The 17,671-nt window shown below is 39.6% G+C and overlaps 1 protein-coding gene across 5 annotated transcripts in view; it reads right to left on the minus strand.

The window, feature by feature from the left end:
* otofa (otoferlin a) overlaps positions 1-17,671 on the minus strand; it is a 78,054-nt gene that overhangs the window by 15,847 nt on the left and 44,536 nt on the right. For 3 of the 5 annotated variants that reach the window (XM_042390502.1, XM_042390503.1, XM_042390500.1), the window contains exons 6-29: positions 15,904-15,977; positions 14,276-14,402; positions 13,862-13,916; positions 12,478-12,609; positions 11,032-11,094; positions 10,493-10,577; positions 10,221-10,380; positions 9,644-9,830; positions 9,244-9,430; positions 8,282-8,505; positions 6,952-7,060; positions 6,548-6,734; positions 6,157-6,277; positions 5,706-5,806; positions 5,209-5,299; positions 4,513-4,629; positions 4,186-4,338; positions 3,548-3,740; positions 3,076-3,200; positions 2,825-2,959; positions 1,929-2,090; positions 1,049-1,168; positions 809-970; positions 440-602 (exon numbers count right to left, since the gene is read on the minus strand). In XM_042390502.1, coding sequence (XP_042246436.1) covers positions 440-602; positions 809-970; positions 1,049-1,168; positions 1,929-2,090; positions 2,825-2,959; positions 3,076-3,200; positions 3,548-3,740; positions 4,186-4,338; positions 4,513-4,629; positions 5,209-5,299; positions 5,706-5,806; positions 6,157-6,277; positions 6,548-6,734; positions 6,952-7,060; positions 8,282-8,505; positions 9,244-9,430; positions 9,644-9,830; positions 10,221-10,380; positions 10,493-10,577; positions 11,032-11,094; positions 12,478-12,609; positions 13,862-13,916; positions 14,276-14,402; positions 15,904-15,977 — 3,233 coding nt within the window. Of the gene's footprint in view, positions 1-439; positions 603-808; positions 971-1,048; positions 1,169-1,441; positions 1,514-1,928; positions 2,091-2,824; positions 2,960-3,075; positions 3,201-3,547; positions 3,741-4,185; positions 4,339-4,512; positions 4,630-5,208; positions 5,300-5,705; positions 5,807-6,156; positions 6,278-6,547; positions 6,735-6,951; positions 7,061-8,281; positions 8,506-9,243; positions 9,431-9,643; positions 9,831-10,220; positions 10,381-10,492; positions 10,578-11,031; positions 11,095-12,477; positions 12,610-13,861; positions 13,917-14,275; positions 14,403-15,903; positions 15,978-17,671 lie in introns of all 5 variants that reach the window. The other 2 variants (XM_042390501.1, XM_042390499.1) reach the window with 1 other exon arrangement.

Below are 17,671 nucleotides of genomic sequence, written 5' to 3' on the forward strand. Positions count from 1 at the left end.
GCATCAGATTGTACAGACTTGTTCAGAGCTCCCTTTTGTACAGAACTGCTACATTCGGCTCCAATTGGATGAGTTGTGGCTCTTAAAGTGTATTAGGTCACGCCTGTAAAACTTTAGTAACCAATTGCAGAAGAACAGTAAGATGGATATGTTTTGTTTGTCATCTAAATATGGTATATATAAAGTTTGGTGAAGACAATAAACTCAAGAATTCATACTTGGCAATACAAAACACAGTGCTTCTCCAATACAAAACACAGTGCTTCTCCAAACACACTTACAAAAGTTAAGCCCCTCATTACAGTGACTATTGAATACATGTCTGTTTCTCCAAAAGAAATGCAGGAAAAAGGAGGCACTCCAGTGTTGAAAAATAAAAATAAATCATAATAAGCCCTCTTTAAGTATTGAATATTTTCCCTCAGATGAGGTTCAGCACCTGCAGTGGCCCAGTTGTTGGAGGTCTTGTCTGGGGCGCTGTAGATGAAACGTCTCAGGCTGCTGACGGCGTGGGACCCCACCAGGATATAGCGGCCAAATGCGCGGCAGTCCACCACTCGGATGTTGAGAGGAGGGTGGAGAAGCTCATTCTCTGGCAAGTCCTGAGGACAAGATTAAAACAAGAACTCAAACTAAGCTAAAACTAAGCTTCCAAAAGATTTCAATAATGTTTAATGCAATAAATCAAAAACAACCTGACAACCTTTAGGCCTTGAGGAGACTGATTAGTTTACGAAAAACAACTGGATGTAATGTGACATGTCTGAGGTCAGGCTTTGTAATGTCATAAATAAACATTTGTACTCACCACCTCAAACCATTTGACCAGTGTGCTGAAATTGGGGTTCTTCTTGTAGTTCTGGATGAGGGCAGATTGAACACCTCTACCTGCACACTCGATATCCACACGGGGCCGATCCACCTGGGCCAGGTTAATCCTCTTTAGGTCCCTTAAGCCCCAAAACAAAACCTGAACCATAGGAAAACAGCAGTAAGGGAAGAGGATCCATAATAGTTCAAAACACAGAGGTGGTGGTTAAAATCTCACCTCTATGCGGTAGCGACTCAGGACAGGCCGGATGCCCAGTGGCACAGGGAGAATCGGTCCATGTTCTGAGTCTGTCTGCCCTTCAATGGGAGGAAGGTCAGCTCTCCCACCTTGACCAATCTAATTAGGGAGGAGAGAGGGGAAGTAAATCTGAGCAGATTGCAACGCTTCTGTCATTTCTGCATTGTGATTCAGTATGAGCACTGTTATACATTTCTTCCCTACAGTCCTAAATATTAATCTTTCTTTGCTTAGTGTAACAACTTCGAAGAAGAACGGAGGAGGCAGAAGGTCATGTCATGTTGGTGCATTTATTACAATACAAACACTGACGAGAAACCCCAAGAGTAAGACGCAGTGGGATGAAAAGAGAGAATGAAAAGAAAATAGCACCTTTATTTGAGGAACAGCAAAGTTATGGACAGCAATCAGAGCTCGCCTAATCTCCTCCGAATCGTAAGGTATCTGTAGGCAGCGGGAGGAAGGCACAAGAGGGAGAAATGGATATTTCGCAGGAAAAAGAAGGAAAAGTAAATATGAAGATTGTGGAAGAGTAAAGTAAATGTGGTGATGCCGTGTGCAGGCAGTTATTAAAAAAATGTGAATAAAGGTTGTGAAAACAGTCAAAGAACATAAGATGAGTTTTAAATGAAGATAAATACACACAGAATAAATGACAGAGAGAAAGAAAACCTATATTTTTGGACTGTTTCCACTTTCTTTTGTGTATGCTTCACATCATTTAAGTCCTGCTTTTTTTCCAACCTGTACAGTAGTGACATGCAATCTCTCTACAGAGTTGAGTGTGTGTGCATGCATATATAAAAGCGTTCAAACATTTGTTTGTGTGTTCATGTGTGTGTCTTCTTGCATATGTTACCTGTAGCAGCTCAAAGGCAGCCAGCAGTTCCCCAGCAGTGCAGTTCCCTCTGTAAACCTGGTAGTACTCCAGCTGTGGCGGGAACCTCGGAGGGCCGTAGTGCTCATCACACATCTTGATGGTGGGCTTCGCAAACGTCCGACCTATGAACTCTGCCTTTCCCTGAACACCACATCATGACAGCGGGCAGTCGAGACAGTCAGGGGACAAGGGAAGGAAGTTAGACACGGGTGTGGGAGGTGCAGTTTTCATGGCAGCCACTTGATGTCAGTATTGGTCAAAATGGCCGAAGGTTACAACAATGTAGAGTGTGAGTATGAATACAGAAAAAAAACAGCCGTATAACTCCCAAAGAAACAACCTGAGTGAAGGTTAACCGTGTAACAGAACAAAAATAGGTGCAGTCATTAAATATAGATGTGTGTAAAAGCATTTTCCAAAAACTTTCTTTGCTTCACAGTTGAGTATTGTGAAGCAGATTTTCTGCACTGCACCACTCCTACTCCTACAGCAAGTGCTGCTGCAGATGCTCTTAATACACAAAGAAACAGGAAAGGTGGAGGAGGTACATAGAAGTTTTTCCAAAACTTTTCCAGACCTCATCAGCAGCTAAATGAACCGAACAATTCATGCTACTGTATCAGATATCAGCAGCTATTACAACCTCAACACAGCTTCTACAATACTAATGCTTTCACACTCTATTTAGCAAGGACAGCAGAGTTCAAGTGAGAGACAAGGTGGATGAGTGAGACAAGGATGGACAGACAGTCGGAAAATGAGGGATGGAAAAGCAAAGCACTGTTAGTTTTCTTGGTGCAAACAAAATCCTTTAAAGCGGACTAACAAGGATTGATGAATCTATGATGCCTTCATTTAACAGAGAAGAACCCTACCACCGTGTCCTGGTCATAGATTTCAACTACAATGATTGGTGGATCGTCTCTCAGCTCGCTGGCCTCCCCAAACAGCTCCACATCGTCAAACACCAGCAGCTGGTCCCATGTAGGGCAAAGAGTCTCGCTCAGGACCTGCAGCACACATACACACACATCAACTCATTTTACTTGCCGTTTCTCTCACTTGTTGTCATACAAGCACACACACGTACAAATTCACAAATATACACACACATTGAGAGTCTTACCTCAGTAACCTGGCTGTGTGTGGAGAAGAAGACCCTCGCGAAGGGGTCTGAAAGGCCACTGCTGTCAGCGGCAAACAGACTGCGGGCCTGGTACATGTGCGCTCTCAGCTGAAAGACTTGCTTCACTGTTTGGACACACACACAGATCACATCCCAATCAATTCCCTTTGTGAGCAATCTCATTTTATTCAGAAAAGTGAAACACAAAGTAAATTAATAAGCAATAAGTGGAAGTCAAATGTCTGCTTCTGAGTGAGTTTGTGTGTGTGTGATAGCTTCTAATTGATTTTAGAATTAAAACTGAAATGAAAGGAAAACAACCAAAAAAACCAAAACGAGTGACTAAAACGAACAAAATAAACAAAAGAAACGAATAAAACAAAAGAGTGAATAAAAACTGTTCATGTTCCCATGAGTTACTTGGAGTGAGGAGGTGTTATCTGCCACATACACAGCTGGGGTGTGTACTCACTGTTGTAGACGAGGCTGACAGGGGGGATGGACTGAAGACCGGGGCCCATTTTAGCAGCTTTGATCTCTTCAAAACCATTAGGCAGACCATTGAGGAAGTCCTTCCTTTGCTTGTTGAGGCCCAGCCACAGATACAACTCCAACTTAGCCTGAACTGTCCAGCCTGCAGGACCAAAGCCCTTCTTACCAGGCAGCTGTGGACAAAGATTAGAGCAGCAATTAAGTGAATAATTATGAAGAGTTTCATTCAACAAAACCAAATTCACTTGCTGATTCTACACTCAATATTAAGCATGCAGTACATCCTCTCTTTGGTATTGTTACAGTGAGTCAATCATTACGCATTATGCAGACAATGTTGCAACAAAGCCCAAATCTTATATATTAAGCAGCCACCTTATTGATTTTCAACCTTCTCTCTAGGCAGCTGTAAAAATGTACAAGTCTATTCACCATAATAGTGTTGTATGTTGTATCTTGACTTTTCATGACTACTGATCATCTCAAGGCAGCAATGTCTGGTGACGAGAATAATTAGAGATCTTGGACTGCACCTGAGGCTTAAAATTTCAGACGGTTGAGAATCAGCAAAGTGTCTTTAAATGTGAAACATGCTTACAAAGGCTGAGAAAGAGATACCTTGAGAAAGACAGCTTTGACTTTACCACAGTCCTTTCCTGTTTCCTCATCCACTATGGAGTACAGGATGTCTTTGGAAGGAATCCGGGCATAAGCAATGCGCTTGTTGTTGCTCATCATCCAGACAAAAACTTCTGGGATGCTGTGCTGTGGCTGGTAGATAAATACATAACATCATTTGTAGTTATATAATTGTTATATAATCAGTATGTTCATTATTCCACAGTATAAAATGTTTATATGCACTACAAATGTTCATTCTGCATGTGTGAAATGTGATTCACAGTTCAGATGCACTCAGTGTGAGCAGGTTATAAATAAAGTTACCTCGTCAGCAAGGAAGCGGAGCCTCTGCAGGAAGTTTTGCACCAGTTTGAGTTTGTCTCTGACTGTGTTCTTCTTCACCTGTGTCCGAATCTGTTTGGCTTGCTGACCCATGCTGTCCTGCAGGAGGGCAGTGTGTGAGGATGAAGCTTAATAGCAGTTCACCTTACACACACACACACACACACACACACACACACACACACACACACACAATATACATGCACATGCTAGCGCTGGCCTCTGTTCATATTCAATTCAACCAACTGTATAAGTGGATTTTATTCAGAATACAAAAAACTGTGTGGGTTGAGAATCTCATTTAAGAATCTCAATTAAGAGAATCTCAATTTAAAACTGCACAGAAATCACTGACACTAAATTTTCAATTACCACTGCATCACTACTTTGCATTCATTTTGAATTTCCTCTTGAAGCTAGTCAAAAGTTGACTTGCAACAGAATACAGTCATTAATCAGAGGAAAAATCCTTGCAGATGAGTTAGTATTAAAAAACATGCAAACATGCAAGGACTTATTACAAGGGAATAAATAACACATTTCAGAAATGTATTTCCTTGCTTGGCCTTTACAGGGACTTTTACACACTAAAAGTCACTGAACACTGAATAGCAGCCAGACTGATGCCATTTATCACAACTGCTTCCTTCCTTCTTTATTTGAGATAAGAAATCATACCATCTCTCTCATGCAGGACTTGAGCCGTTCTCGATCCAGTTTGGTTCTGCCTGCTTGGTTCACATCCTTGTTAGCCAGCGTCACAAACCGACTGGAAAGGATCAGAAAATACAGGGGATGACACATAATAGTGGCTTGACTGAATATATTAATATATTCTGTATTCAAATGTGTTATATTATTATTCCGCCTGTCCTTCTGCACACTAGAAAGGCACCACACTTGTAGTTGTAAAAAAACCAGAAGAACACAAAAAGAACGAAAATACAAAATGAGCTGTTGTCTTCATTAGCTTCTGGGGGGTTGTTGAAGATGGCAGAGGGCAGCTAGCAGCAGAAGTTTTAAATAGTAAATATGAGTACTTTACTGTTTTTGGACTTTCAGCAGATTTACATCTCTTAATATCAGTAGAAAATCCAGTATCAGCACTGACCTCGGAGTCACAATGCCAGTTTGGATAGAAGACTATGACACATGATTATTGTTATGCAGCTTGCCTGCAGCCAATGCTCAGCTCCTCCAGCACTCCCCTGAGTCGGCGCTCTGGAAAGGCCTTCTCTGTCTTAATGATCTCCTGAACATCATTCAAACCCTCTTCCTGTCCAAACACAAAACATACTGAAACTTAGCACAAAAGAAGTTTTGTTAGTACTCAAATATTTAAAACCAAAACATCCATTTTAAATGGAAAATTATGCTTATCTATTATCTATACATACTACCATCTACTGTCGTATACTTATATATTTATATGTATATGTATATGTATATATATATGTGTATATGTATATGTGTATATATATATATGTGTGTGTGTGTGTGTGTGTGTGTCTGTGTGTGTATATATATGTACAATATCTATAGACATACACACATCAGTTCTTGATGTAGACCATGGCTGATGAGGTCTACATCACTTATGCTTGCACAAGTGGCTTGCATACTGACCAGCTTATCAGCAATCTTGTCCATCATGTTGGAGTTGTATAGTCGTCTTCTTTGGTCCTGCCACCAGCTCTTGATGTAGACACACGGCTTCTTTTCAAAGTAAGGAAGATGGAAGTAATTCCTGTGAAGTTCAAACAAAATGACTCAATGATTAGTCTGAAACTCTGAAATTTTGTGCATAAACTGAATATGTGAAGGATTCTGTAACTACTTTCTTAAGACAGTTTATCTTTGCTGATGTACTATTGCTGATGATTATAATGGATTTTATAACAGTTATCTGAAAGGGGGTGACCTAGGCTTTCAATATACTGAGACAAAATTAGCAATGCATCAGAAATGGTTTTCTAAGCACCCTTGACCTTGCCCTTTGTGACCCTTGACCCCTGACCTGTCAGTGATGACAGGCTTCATCAGAGGAGTGGAGGAGACCGAGACCAGGTCCCCGTCCTCATCTGCTTCATCCTCACTGGAGTTCTGGATGAGCTCGCTCTCCTCCTCTTCATTTTCTCCGTCTTTCTTCTTCTTCTTTGCTGATGACGGCTTGCTCACGCCATCTATCTGGTTGCCATAGTTACCTGTGAAAGTGCAAAGCATTCCACGTGGTCAAGGAGTGCACGTGGTTACAGTGCTTACTAATTCTGTACACTGCCACCTCCAGTGTTATATCAGCAACTTGTGGAGTTTACTGTGCTATCTAAACACATGAGATGATTCCATATATCCATTCTGTTAAATGTTAAATCTTAAATGCATTTTGATATCAACAAGATGAAATATAAAACACTGACTTACCTATTGTGATTTCAAAAGTAATTTGCTTGTCACCAATCTTCCTGTCGATCATTGTGGCCTCCAGGAAGGAACCAAAGAGGAAGAACTCCTCTATTTTTCCTGTGGCGCTCTGAAGGAGTGAGGAGAAGGGCAATAAAGACAAAGTGAAACATTTTATCAGACTGAAGTGCATTTATTGTACTGTAGTGTCTGTGGAAGAATTACTGCAGATTCTCCTTTCTGTAATTCAGTATGCACATAAAGTCTACCAGGCTACTCTCTGAATTACTGAGTTACTATACATTAAACTTGTAAGTGCACTTATTCATGATCCCACCATATTTGCTGGCCTGTGGTGCTTTTTATTCATTGATGTGGTTATTATTAAAATATAAATGTTAATCATTGATCATTATTCTTTTAAAATGTAACATTATTTGCAGTAATTCATCACAATTCTTCTGAATAAGCCAACACATCTTGGCCCATTTGCAACTTAAATCCAGAACACTGAGTTGTCGGACTTATTACACACCAGTATATATGGGCCAATATACTGGACCACTACTGGCACAAATGCTGCTACCTTGGCACTCATTTCTGACTCAAACTGGGCCAAGTCTGCTCCCTTAGAACCAAACACACCCAGCTCACAGCTTGGTACACTGACAATCAATCTGAAATTGTCTTGAGTAATTGAGAATATATATATATATTCTGTTACATCTCAAAATTAGGTTATTGGCATCCTTTCTTAGAAAGAAATTAGGATGACAAATGCACCTCTACTGTAGATGATCCAAAAGCACTGATGTACACATTTTACTTAGATCCAATCCTAAGTTTATGTAATATTTACAAGTAAGCCAGCTTACTTTAATTAGCACATTTGTCTTCAATTAGTAGTCTGTCTCTTCTTCAAAGCACAGGACTGGCACAGAGTCAGGCTGGCATGAATGACTGAGCTTCCCAGGGGAGACATTTACACCATAACAGCCAGGAGATCGAAGCTGGCAAGCTTGCCCAGAAGCATCTAATGTTTCTGATTTCCCTGATGAGCAGTTAACTACACATATGCCAATACAATGGTGGATTGTAACATTGCCATGTTTATTGTGGTGGTTAGGGGGTCAGGAGAGGACAAACAGCTTCTTGTTCACATAGATCACAGGTCAAGATAACAGCTTTTCTTTGACTGTTTTGTCAGATTTTTTTTTTTTCAGTAATGAAGTCCGAGGAGCATTTTACGTGCTGGAATTACTTAACCAATGCAGTTCAACCACATAAAATCATTACTTCGAGAAGATACACCAAAAACGACCCACTTAGTGGTGTGAACAAGCCCTCTCACCTCTGAGATGTTAGAGACAGACTCCACCTGCACCTCAGTGGAGCTTATGATCTCAGGGGAAGTAGTGTCCAAGATCTCCACAGCAATGGAGAGCAGGAGACGGGCTCTGAAGGACACGCCTTCTCCTAGTCCCTCATTCAGGTCCTGATGCTCGTCCATGAGAGTGTACTGGCGGGTGGAGCCATACATGTTGACCCAGGCTGGACCCAGGGTGGGCAGGAACCCTGAGGGAAGCAAACAGAGAAGAAATGTCTTTGAAATTTATGATATGAGGTGGTGATCTGATAATCCTTTTGATCATTTGATCTTTCTTTGACTATCTTAGTCTTTCAAGTATCTAGATCCAGAGCATCAAATTGTCAACGTATTCACCTACAGCATCCAAAATCCTTGAAGAAAAATGTAGCATGCAGGATAGTCAATGTTCTTCTTGATTAGAGTCCATTTCTTTATCAAGACCACTTAAAAGGACTCCAAATCTTTTTGAACTTTTCCCCGGAGCCAACTCCTCACTGTACATCAAGAAAATTATATATTTTCTCCATGTATAGTGAGGAGGTACTTAAGCCCAGCCACTATTTAAAAGCAGCTAGACAAGCAGATTTTTTATTCTTCAAGAGAAGAACTTTGCAAAGATCACTTGTAAATCTAGGGGAAATTGGAAATGAGTTTTACATCTAACATTCAAATCATGTTTAATAATTTATCATACTGTGAATCATTCTCATGCAGTTTGGTTTAATATATACTAATGTATATATTGATTTTGAGTCCATATAAATGTCCGCTAAATTCATACGTCCATTATCGGAGGGTCAGATGGGTCATGTGGTTCAATCTATAGCGCAGCTAATTACTACATACAGTAAAATATTAACTAGATGACTAATCCATGTACTTGACAGCTAATCAATACTAATAAGACAAACTGTTCGCATGGTTCCCCGTATGTTTTGACCTACCTTTGTCACCATCATTGGATATCTTGCGTAGGTCAATAAAGTGGGTTCCTATGGCAACGTCATTGACCTTATCAGAGTCTCGTATTTGGACCTTCAGGCGTTTGCAAAGGGGAGGGAAAAGCTCAGTGAAGACGACTTGCTCATTCCAGATTGGTTCATAACTGCTTTTCTGGACTGAAGTCTTCCCCTGGAGACACAAAACAGTGTTTAGATAGAAAGTACAAATACATTTGTGGTGCTCTGCTGGAATAGTTTTCAGGACCTTTAAGCGTTGTAAATCCACAATGCAATATCCAACCCACAGTGTATTCTACACGAGTAATAATGACTCCTGGGAGAATAATAACAAGCCCTAGAAACTAGCATGGGGTTGCAGAGAGCAGGATGTGGGGGGAATTACTTTCTGCCCAGCAAATTGCACTTGAACATAGGGGTCGACCAGGTCTCTGTTCTCTCCTATGAAGGCCTTCTTCACATTAGCCATGATGCTGGTGTTCATTTTAGGAAGGCCCTCGGCGCGGTAGATCTTCACATAAAACCTCGCCCACTGCCGCTCTGCTGGGATGCCCTCTGGGAGAAGAAGGTTCCTGGAAGACAAATGGTGGCAGAGAGTAGATGGTCAGAGATAAGATTGTAGAGTGATTGATTACATTTACAAACAGTGCAGTTTGTTGAAAAAGCTCTCTAAAGATAAGTTTTGGAGAGTAAATTCCTAATTACACAGTTCTAGTTATCATGATTTAATACTGTATGTCAGTCAATATGTTTGTCAATATATTTTAAAAGGAGACTTATGACAAGAGTTAATACAGATCTGTAAAAACTAAACACTGTTCACAATTCAGCCTGTAATCTGTTATTAATATACATGTATACTGGCCTTTAATTGTACATATTCCATTATCCACTACAACAAAAACAGAAATTTTACACACAGACATCATTTCAGTCTGAAACTGTAAGTTACAGCTTATTACCCCTCTATGTCGTCTTCATCGGTCTCATTGGCCTTGTGTGGTGTCTTAATGTTGTCGCCTTTCCCAACCACAGCAATGTCGCATTTTATATATCCTTTGCACCCTGCTGTGATGTCATCAGGATCAGACAGTATGGCCCATTTGTGGTAGAACTGGTGTTCTGGGGTATCAATCAGACAATCCATCAATCAAACAAAAGCATTTATCTGATGTAAACTTAAAATAAAGCTATAACAATGTGTGCATTGTATGAGTGGTTTAAAGTAGTTTACCAGGCTGAGAATAAACAGTTCCAACATCCATCTTGAAGGTTCCCACCAGGGTCCCACTCCGAAGAAGGTTTTTAGAGTGAATGACCTAATCAGAGAATTGAGCATTAAACATTTACATGAAGTACAAACTCTGAAACAATCATTGTTGTATTGTAAATATGTTCTTGGAAGTGTTATGGGGAGACAGAGTGGAGCATGCGCTGCATAAAATATGTATCATTTTACATTAAACATGACAAGTCATGTTAATCAGATCTCTAATGAACATAATTAAATTGATTTCTATGTTAATAATTAGCTCTACTAAGTGGTGGTATCCATATTTGCTCTGTACCATAAAGTATTAAGGTGTCTTCAATATTTTCTTCATTAACACATCTATTTATGCAGCAAAGTGCTCCAAAGTCAAACCTAAATGAGAGTTTAATAATGTAATGTTCACAATCTATGTACCACATACAAAAAAGGCAAAAAAAAGTGGTAGTTACAGCTTGTTTAGCTTTACAGCAATGTGCATTTTTGGTGTACGAATTACTTACTGAGAGCTTTATGATCTTGTCAAACATGACATCAGGAGGGACGTGGAAGTCAAAGACAAAATACTGCAGAGAAGAGAAAAAGTTTAAAATTAATTCAGTTATGCCTCCAACCAAAAACACTCAGAGTACTAAATGACACATTCTTCTTTCAGATTTGCTCTGAGACTAAAATGTGTCAAAATGACTGCTTTTAAAGTTCAGAACATATCAATACAAGTTCAACTGAGGAACCGAGGGAACAACAAGAATTGTGATCCTGATCTTTTCATTGTGTCAGGCTTGCATGAGATCAGCTGATTTTGTAGGGCAGTGGAACAATTTGTGGTCTTTTTTGGTATTTTTTAACCCATGTAGTGATACGTTATGATGTCATATTTCTCATGTTGTGTTGTTTTGCAATATTATCAGTGAACTTCCATAGACAAAAGATGATTGTAGTCTTCCACCACTGCAAATTTCATCGTCAAGCTCTCTCTGAAATGACAAAACTAGAATCAAAAGGATTTAGATCTGAAGAAAGAAAGCTGGAAGGACATTTATCCTGATCAGTCTGGTTTCCAGTTTGTCTGTCCACAAGGGATTTTCAGACAAACAGAAAAAAATCGATAGCTGACAAACTGTCACTTCCACTTGCTGCAAGACACAACTCAGAGGCTGAGCTCTACAGCATGATCCTCACCACTACTCACTAACGCTTCCTGCCAAAAGGGATTCTCTGCACTCCATGAACACTCTGAGCTGGTGAGAAAAGTGTTTTGATGTGTATTTTAATGTGAATAAACCATTAGGACATCATATCAGATGTTGTCAGAACACTAACAACATCTACCCTGCATTTTAGTTCAAGCATGTCTGGGTTGCATTTAGCCAGAAATCTGCTACATTGCACTACACTACAAAACAGGAGCAATGCACTGACTGATCTCTTCATGTTGAAAAAGTATCTTCACTAGAAATGCCACTGAGACAAGATACACTCATTATATCATACCAATCATCCTGTTTAAGGTCTTATTTGATAAAAAAAAAACAAGAAACAACAATTTATTTAACATATTTATGTTTACAAATGCTATAACAAGTGGAAAATGTTTATTGCAAGCACTGTCTGGGTGAATACATCACTGCTTCTACTTCTACAGTTAAATCTAATCTGATCTGATTTCATTATTCTGAATTTAAGCTCAACCTCCTTCAACAACAAATCTCAGGGGAATCTCAATGTTGCCAGAATGTGATTTAAGGCAGTTTGTATCCATTTAAAAACATGACTAGAATACTGCATAGATTAGATTTATTTTATGGTAGAAACAATACATGAAGAATAGGAGGCACAAACTGAATCTGACATTGAGGGGTAAAAAGGAAATTCATTTACATATATTACATAAAAATGTGTCAGTCGCCTTCTTGCATAATGAAGTTTTAAACCATTAAAAGTCTCACCTCATTGTAGTATGGACAGTTGGTGGACTCCTTCATGGACGTGTACTTCTTGTCATCCCCGATCTCTACACACACCACGGGGTCCATGTTTAGGCCCAACAGCTGCCGGGCCTCGATCACTGTGATGCTAATCTGATAGGAAATATCACCCAGATCAGATGTGACACTGAATGCTAAAACAAACTGACTCTGTTCCAACAGTAAGTCAACTAGCAGCAACACCATCATCATCATCATAAATCATGCGACTATACAATACTGTAACTTCCCTGAGGACAATCATCTTCAACTTCAGTTTATTTAAAGTGCACATCACCCAGAGAGTCTCTGTACACTTAACAAGTCAATAAAAACAACAGCAGAAGAAAGAAGCACGCGACATTACATGTAAAAGTAAACACACACGCACACACGCACACACACACACACACACACACACACACACACACACACACACACACACACACACACACACACACACACACACACAGGTAGTAATGTTAATATTACAACAAGGTTTAGGTTAGTAATTTTAAAACAGAGATCATATAACCCTAACAGGGTTGGGATAGCTACATGTCAAGGAGGAAAACAGTTAGTGATTTGGCTTCCCCGCCAGTGAAATTAGGAAAAGTCATGGTAAACCAAAAAAAAAAAGAAAAAAAAGAAAAAGAAAAAAAAGATGTGTCCTCAGTCTGGATTCGAAAGTAGCAACAGAGCTTGCCTCCAAAATGTGCAGTGGTAGATTATTCCAAAGGCTCGACTACCAAAAGTATTGTTATCGAATCGAGGAACAATTAAGTAACCTGCACCAAAGGGAACATAAAGGACGTGATAGGGTATATGGAGTAATAAGGCTGGAGATATATGAAGGAGCCAATCCATTTAAAGCCTTACAAGTAAGAAGGAATTCAAAAGACACAACTCTAATGATTCTCCTGATTGAGGGTAGTGAGGGCTTCTCCCAGACTTTTTTTTTTAGCCTTTAATTTCACTCAGACATTTCTCCAGGCCAATATAAAGTAGAATTTGAGAGACAAACTAGATCCAAGCTTAAGGTTTCAATATCCCTCTGGTTTAATTAGTCTTTGAATGGTGAAGAGGAGCAGAGAGAGAGACAAAAAAAAAGAGAGGCAGAGAGGGTGAATCTGCTACCCACAATTGTGTGGTGTATTAATGTATTCATGTTTTCTTTTATTAAATAGGCCATGAAAATATAGGGCATGGGCTACCAGTGGAGGACAGTTACACTGTGTCCACAACTATTCTTTTACCTCTTTTCATTGATGTTGTAGTGTGCCATGATCACAAAACAAAAGGATTAACTACACAGTTTGGAAAATATGTATTATATACCCATTAACAGAAACAAACACAAACAAACCTGGTAATCCACTGGTCGCCCAGAGCTCGGTTCCATCTTGATATCTGGCTTTGACCTGAAGAAACATAACACAATCAGTCATTTTTCTACAGTGGATTGGCAGAATATGTTTTTGTGTGCTCCTACAGTGACCTACCATGCTGAGTTTCAATACTGAACTGTCCATATTCTCATTTTTTATATCTTCTATAGTGCAATACCTCTAGAAATATATACTATTAAACAGTAGCACTGCGCGACCAGCTTCAATTTATTCTGCAGCATCAGCAGTTTGAGATGCACACTACTGACTGAGGCCATTAAGGCTGTGTGCGTACTATAACCTACTATACATGGAACTGAATATTTTATTGCACTCCTCCACTTGTGTATGCAGTGTGTGTGAGCATGTGTATGTCTGAACAAATAGGAGACCTCTTATTGGAGACGTTTGTGGTGACGGCAGTGACAGAGGCCAAAGAGATGGTGTCTGGATCCAGCACTCCAGCAAGACGCATCGCCTTCTTGTCCAGGTCCTCCATGTCCAGGACTGCCGGCTCATCTGGATGACAAGATAACAGCAGTGACATCAACAGCACCAACTAAAAATGAGTTGTTGGTAGAACCACGACAGTAGCTACCACTGAGGACACTCAGGTCATGTTATCTGTATTCTTCTCAAAATTTGAGGGTTTTACGAACTTACTTACTTTCTACAACTAAAATCTAACACTTGGTGGATATTTTATAGGCAGATTCCAGCACTTTTTATATTCCATGTTTATAAATACCACTGCTTTTAGGTCTATACATAAATAAAAAAATTATTAGTTTCCCAACAGAATTTGATTCCTGGCAGTGTGACATCATTTCATGTTGGGAAATAAAATTTGCAGACAACATATTTTTGTTGTAGCAATTAAAACAGTTAATAAGATGTTTAAAAAGAAATCCAAACAATTAAAGGTGTTTGAGTCTTTTTTTTCTGGCATGTGATTCAAATTTTCTGGGGGAGGGAGCACTTGGACCAATGACCTTAGTTCTTCAAAAGTAATGCAGTCCTGAATGAGACAGCCATTTCTATTGTCTACATGTACTGTATGATCAATAAAAAAAAAAGAGAAATGGGTTTCGCTATACATTTCCCCTGTAGCTACACTACTGGTCAAAAGTTTTTGAACACTTACATTTTTCCAGTTTATTGAAATTATTGAATTTTATAGTTTAATCTCTCAACGTACAAATAATTGGAGATTAAAAAAAAGAGAAAGAAATCATGGAATTTTTTTGTTTACCAAAATTCAATCCAAGTTTTTGACTCATCAAAGTAGACACATTCTGCAGCTGTGAACACACATTCTTTCTACAATGGAAATCAAATATTGTTTGGAAAGTTCTTCCCAACACTGTTGCAGAAGTTCACACAATTGTGCTGCACTTGCAGGTTGCTTTGCTCTCACCCTTCTGTCCAGTTCATCCCAAACCAGGTTTAGGTCTGGAGACTGTGCTGGCCATTGCATGATTTGAAGCCAACCATCTTGTTCTTTTCTTCTAAGGTAGTTCTGACACAGCCTGAGGTATATTTTGGGTCATCATGCTGTATGATGAACCCCTGACTAACTAGGCGTAGACCAGCGGTCACTCTGTGCAAGTCACCAACTCTGGATCCAGCAAAGAGCCCGAGACCATCATGCTTCTTCCTCCATGCTTTTATACAGACAGAAGGTGTGTAAGTAATCAACAAAAGTTGGGACACCTGTAGGAATTGTTTGCATCAACTTTCAAGGCTTAATTTATGTCATTGCTGCAGAAAAGCTGTGAGTTGTTAACCTGTTACTTGATCCCTGAAATTTTACAGAATTTTTAGATTTTAGTAACCTTAATGTTTTATTTTACCTCTGGCAGTTTACCACTTACCTGTGTACCACTGAAGTTATTCACCACTTAAATTTTAATAAAAAATAGAAAAATGGGGGTGTTCTAAGACCAGCAGTAATTTGAGAGATTTAAATGAAAATTATGAATTTGGGGTCAAACGGGCCTTGTCTTGCGTGTTGCTTTACCTCCTTTCTTGTGATCGTCTTTAGAGCTCTTGATCTTGCCAAGCTTCATGGCTGAAAAGACTCCCTTCCCTGCTCTGGTGGAGAGAACAAGAGACAGCAGATGGGAGGAGGGGGGAGAAGGAAAATGAAAATGAACTTGTTGCTAATTCATCACTGATTCATCACTCAGCTCAACTTGTCTCATTAAGTTCACTCTCCGACAGCAGGCTCAAACCCTAAGAGATTCATTAACATGAAGAGCTGAACTTGACTTCAACAGGAAACCCCACTGCCCACTCGTGATCATAATCAAAACGCAACCCAACACCATAGTGTCTATACATCATGGGCATCTTTGCGGCTTGGCTAGACATTTAATTCCAGTTGATTCAATCCCCCCCATCACTACCACCAGTTCTCCAGACCCTCAATCACAAAACAAGAGTATCCAGTGTCTCCACAATGATATTATCTGGATCACATATCACCGCAACAACAAAGAGCTGATGATGTCACCAGCGAGACGACAAATGAGTGGCTTTAATAATTAAAAGTGAGTGTGACCGTCCAATTTGCTGCGGGTATATGGATACACATCAGGAAATTAATGAATAAGAAGGTTTTGCTTTTGTTTCCTCAAGCATTCAGAGTTGAGTGTATCAGAGTTCAGTTTCTGCTTTGATCTTTACCTGTTCAACCCTCAACCTCATTTCATGGACTGTGGAAAATTGGATGCACGGTCTTAAAGAAAAGTATGTCAACATCTCATTTGACAGGTTCATGACTAAGTGCAATAAAAGCGATTTAAAAGTAAAATCCTGGAGCCCCGTGAGCAATAAAAGTCAAGTAGGACTAAGTAATAATTTCCACCTGACAGGCAAGTTTATTGAATCATCAGTTCATGCATGAAAATTCCTGAAAAGTACCTTGAAAAAGACTTTGAAATGTGACATCTGGAAACATTTATGACTGAAGCAGTCAATCAACAGGCAATTAATTCACATTTATAATCATTTAAGTCATTTATCAAGCAACCTAACCTAACCATTGCTCGTTCCAGCTTCTTAAATGTGAGGATTTACTGCATTTTCTATTTTATATCTTTGTAAATCGAATATCTTTGGGTTTTGGACTGCTGCTCGGACAAATCAATCATTATAAAGCTTTCACTATGAAATTATGATTGGCATTTCTTTCCTGTTCTTTTGACATTTTACAGGCTGAACGACTGACTGACTGATTGAAAACACAATTTATGATCCAGTCTATTTCCTTTTCTCCTTCATCAAAGTAAGATCAGACTACAAGCTACGAAAAGAAACACACACACACACACACAATGTGTGAAAAAATACATACCACATGAAAGACACGACTGCTCCTACTCAACTCAACAGAGATAAATCCTCACCAAGCTTCCTCCTATTTCAAACTATATTTCCATATTATTCACCTGTCAGGTGCAGGTACTCCAACCAGGCAGATAACAGTTGGACAGGTGAGTGGATGGTGCAGGGAGAAGAGGAGGGGAGGGGAGGGGGAGAGGAAGAGGTGGAGGTGTGGAGTTTGAGATACAGAGAGAGGAGGAGGAAGAGGAGAAGGATGGAGGGGGTTGGGCTCTGTACACCACTTACTACTCACTTTTCTTCTTATTAGAGGTAAAAACTCTGCCAGAGTTCTGATTAGTTCCTTGTAAACTGAAATTCACATGATCAACCAACAAAATAACAAAATATGTTGGTAGAGTGTTTTCTGAACTGCCGCCTCCATGGTTCAGTCTGGTTAAATA

This window comes from Thunnus maccoyii, chromosome 17 (genome assembly GCF_910596095.1).
Source record: "Thunnus maccoyii chromosome 17, fThuMac1.1, whole genome shotgun sequence".
In the NCBI taxonomy this organism is placed as follows: Eukaryota; Metazoa; Chordata; class Actinopteri; order Scombriformes; family Scombridae; genus Thunnus; species Thunnus maccoyii.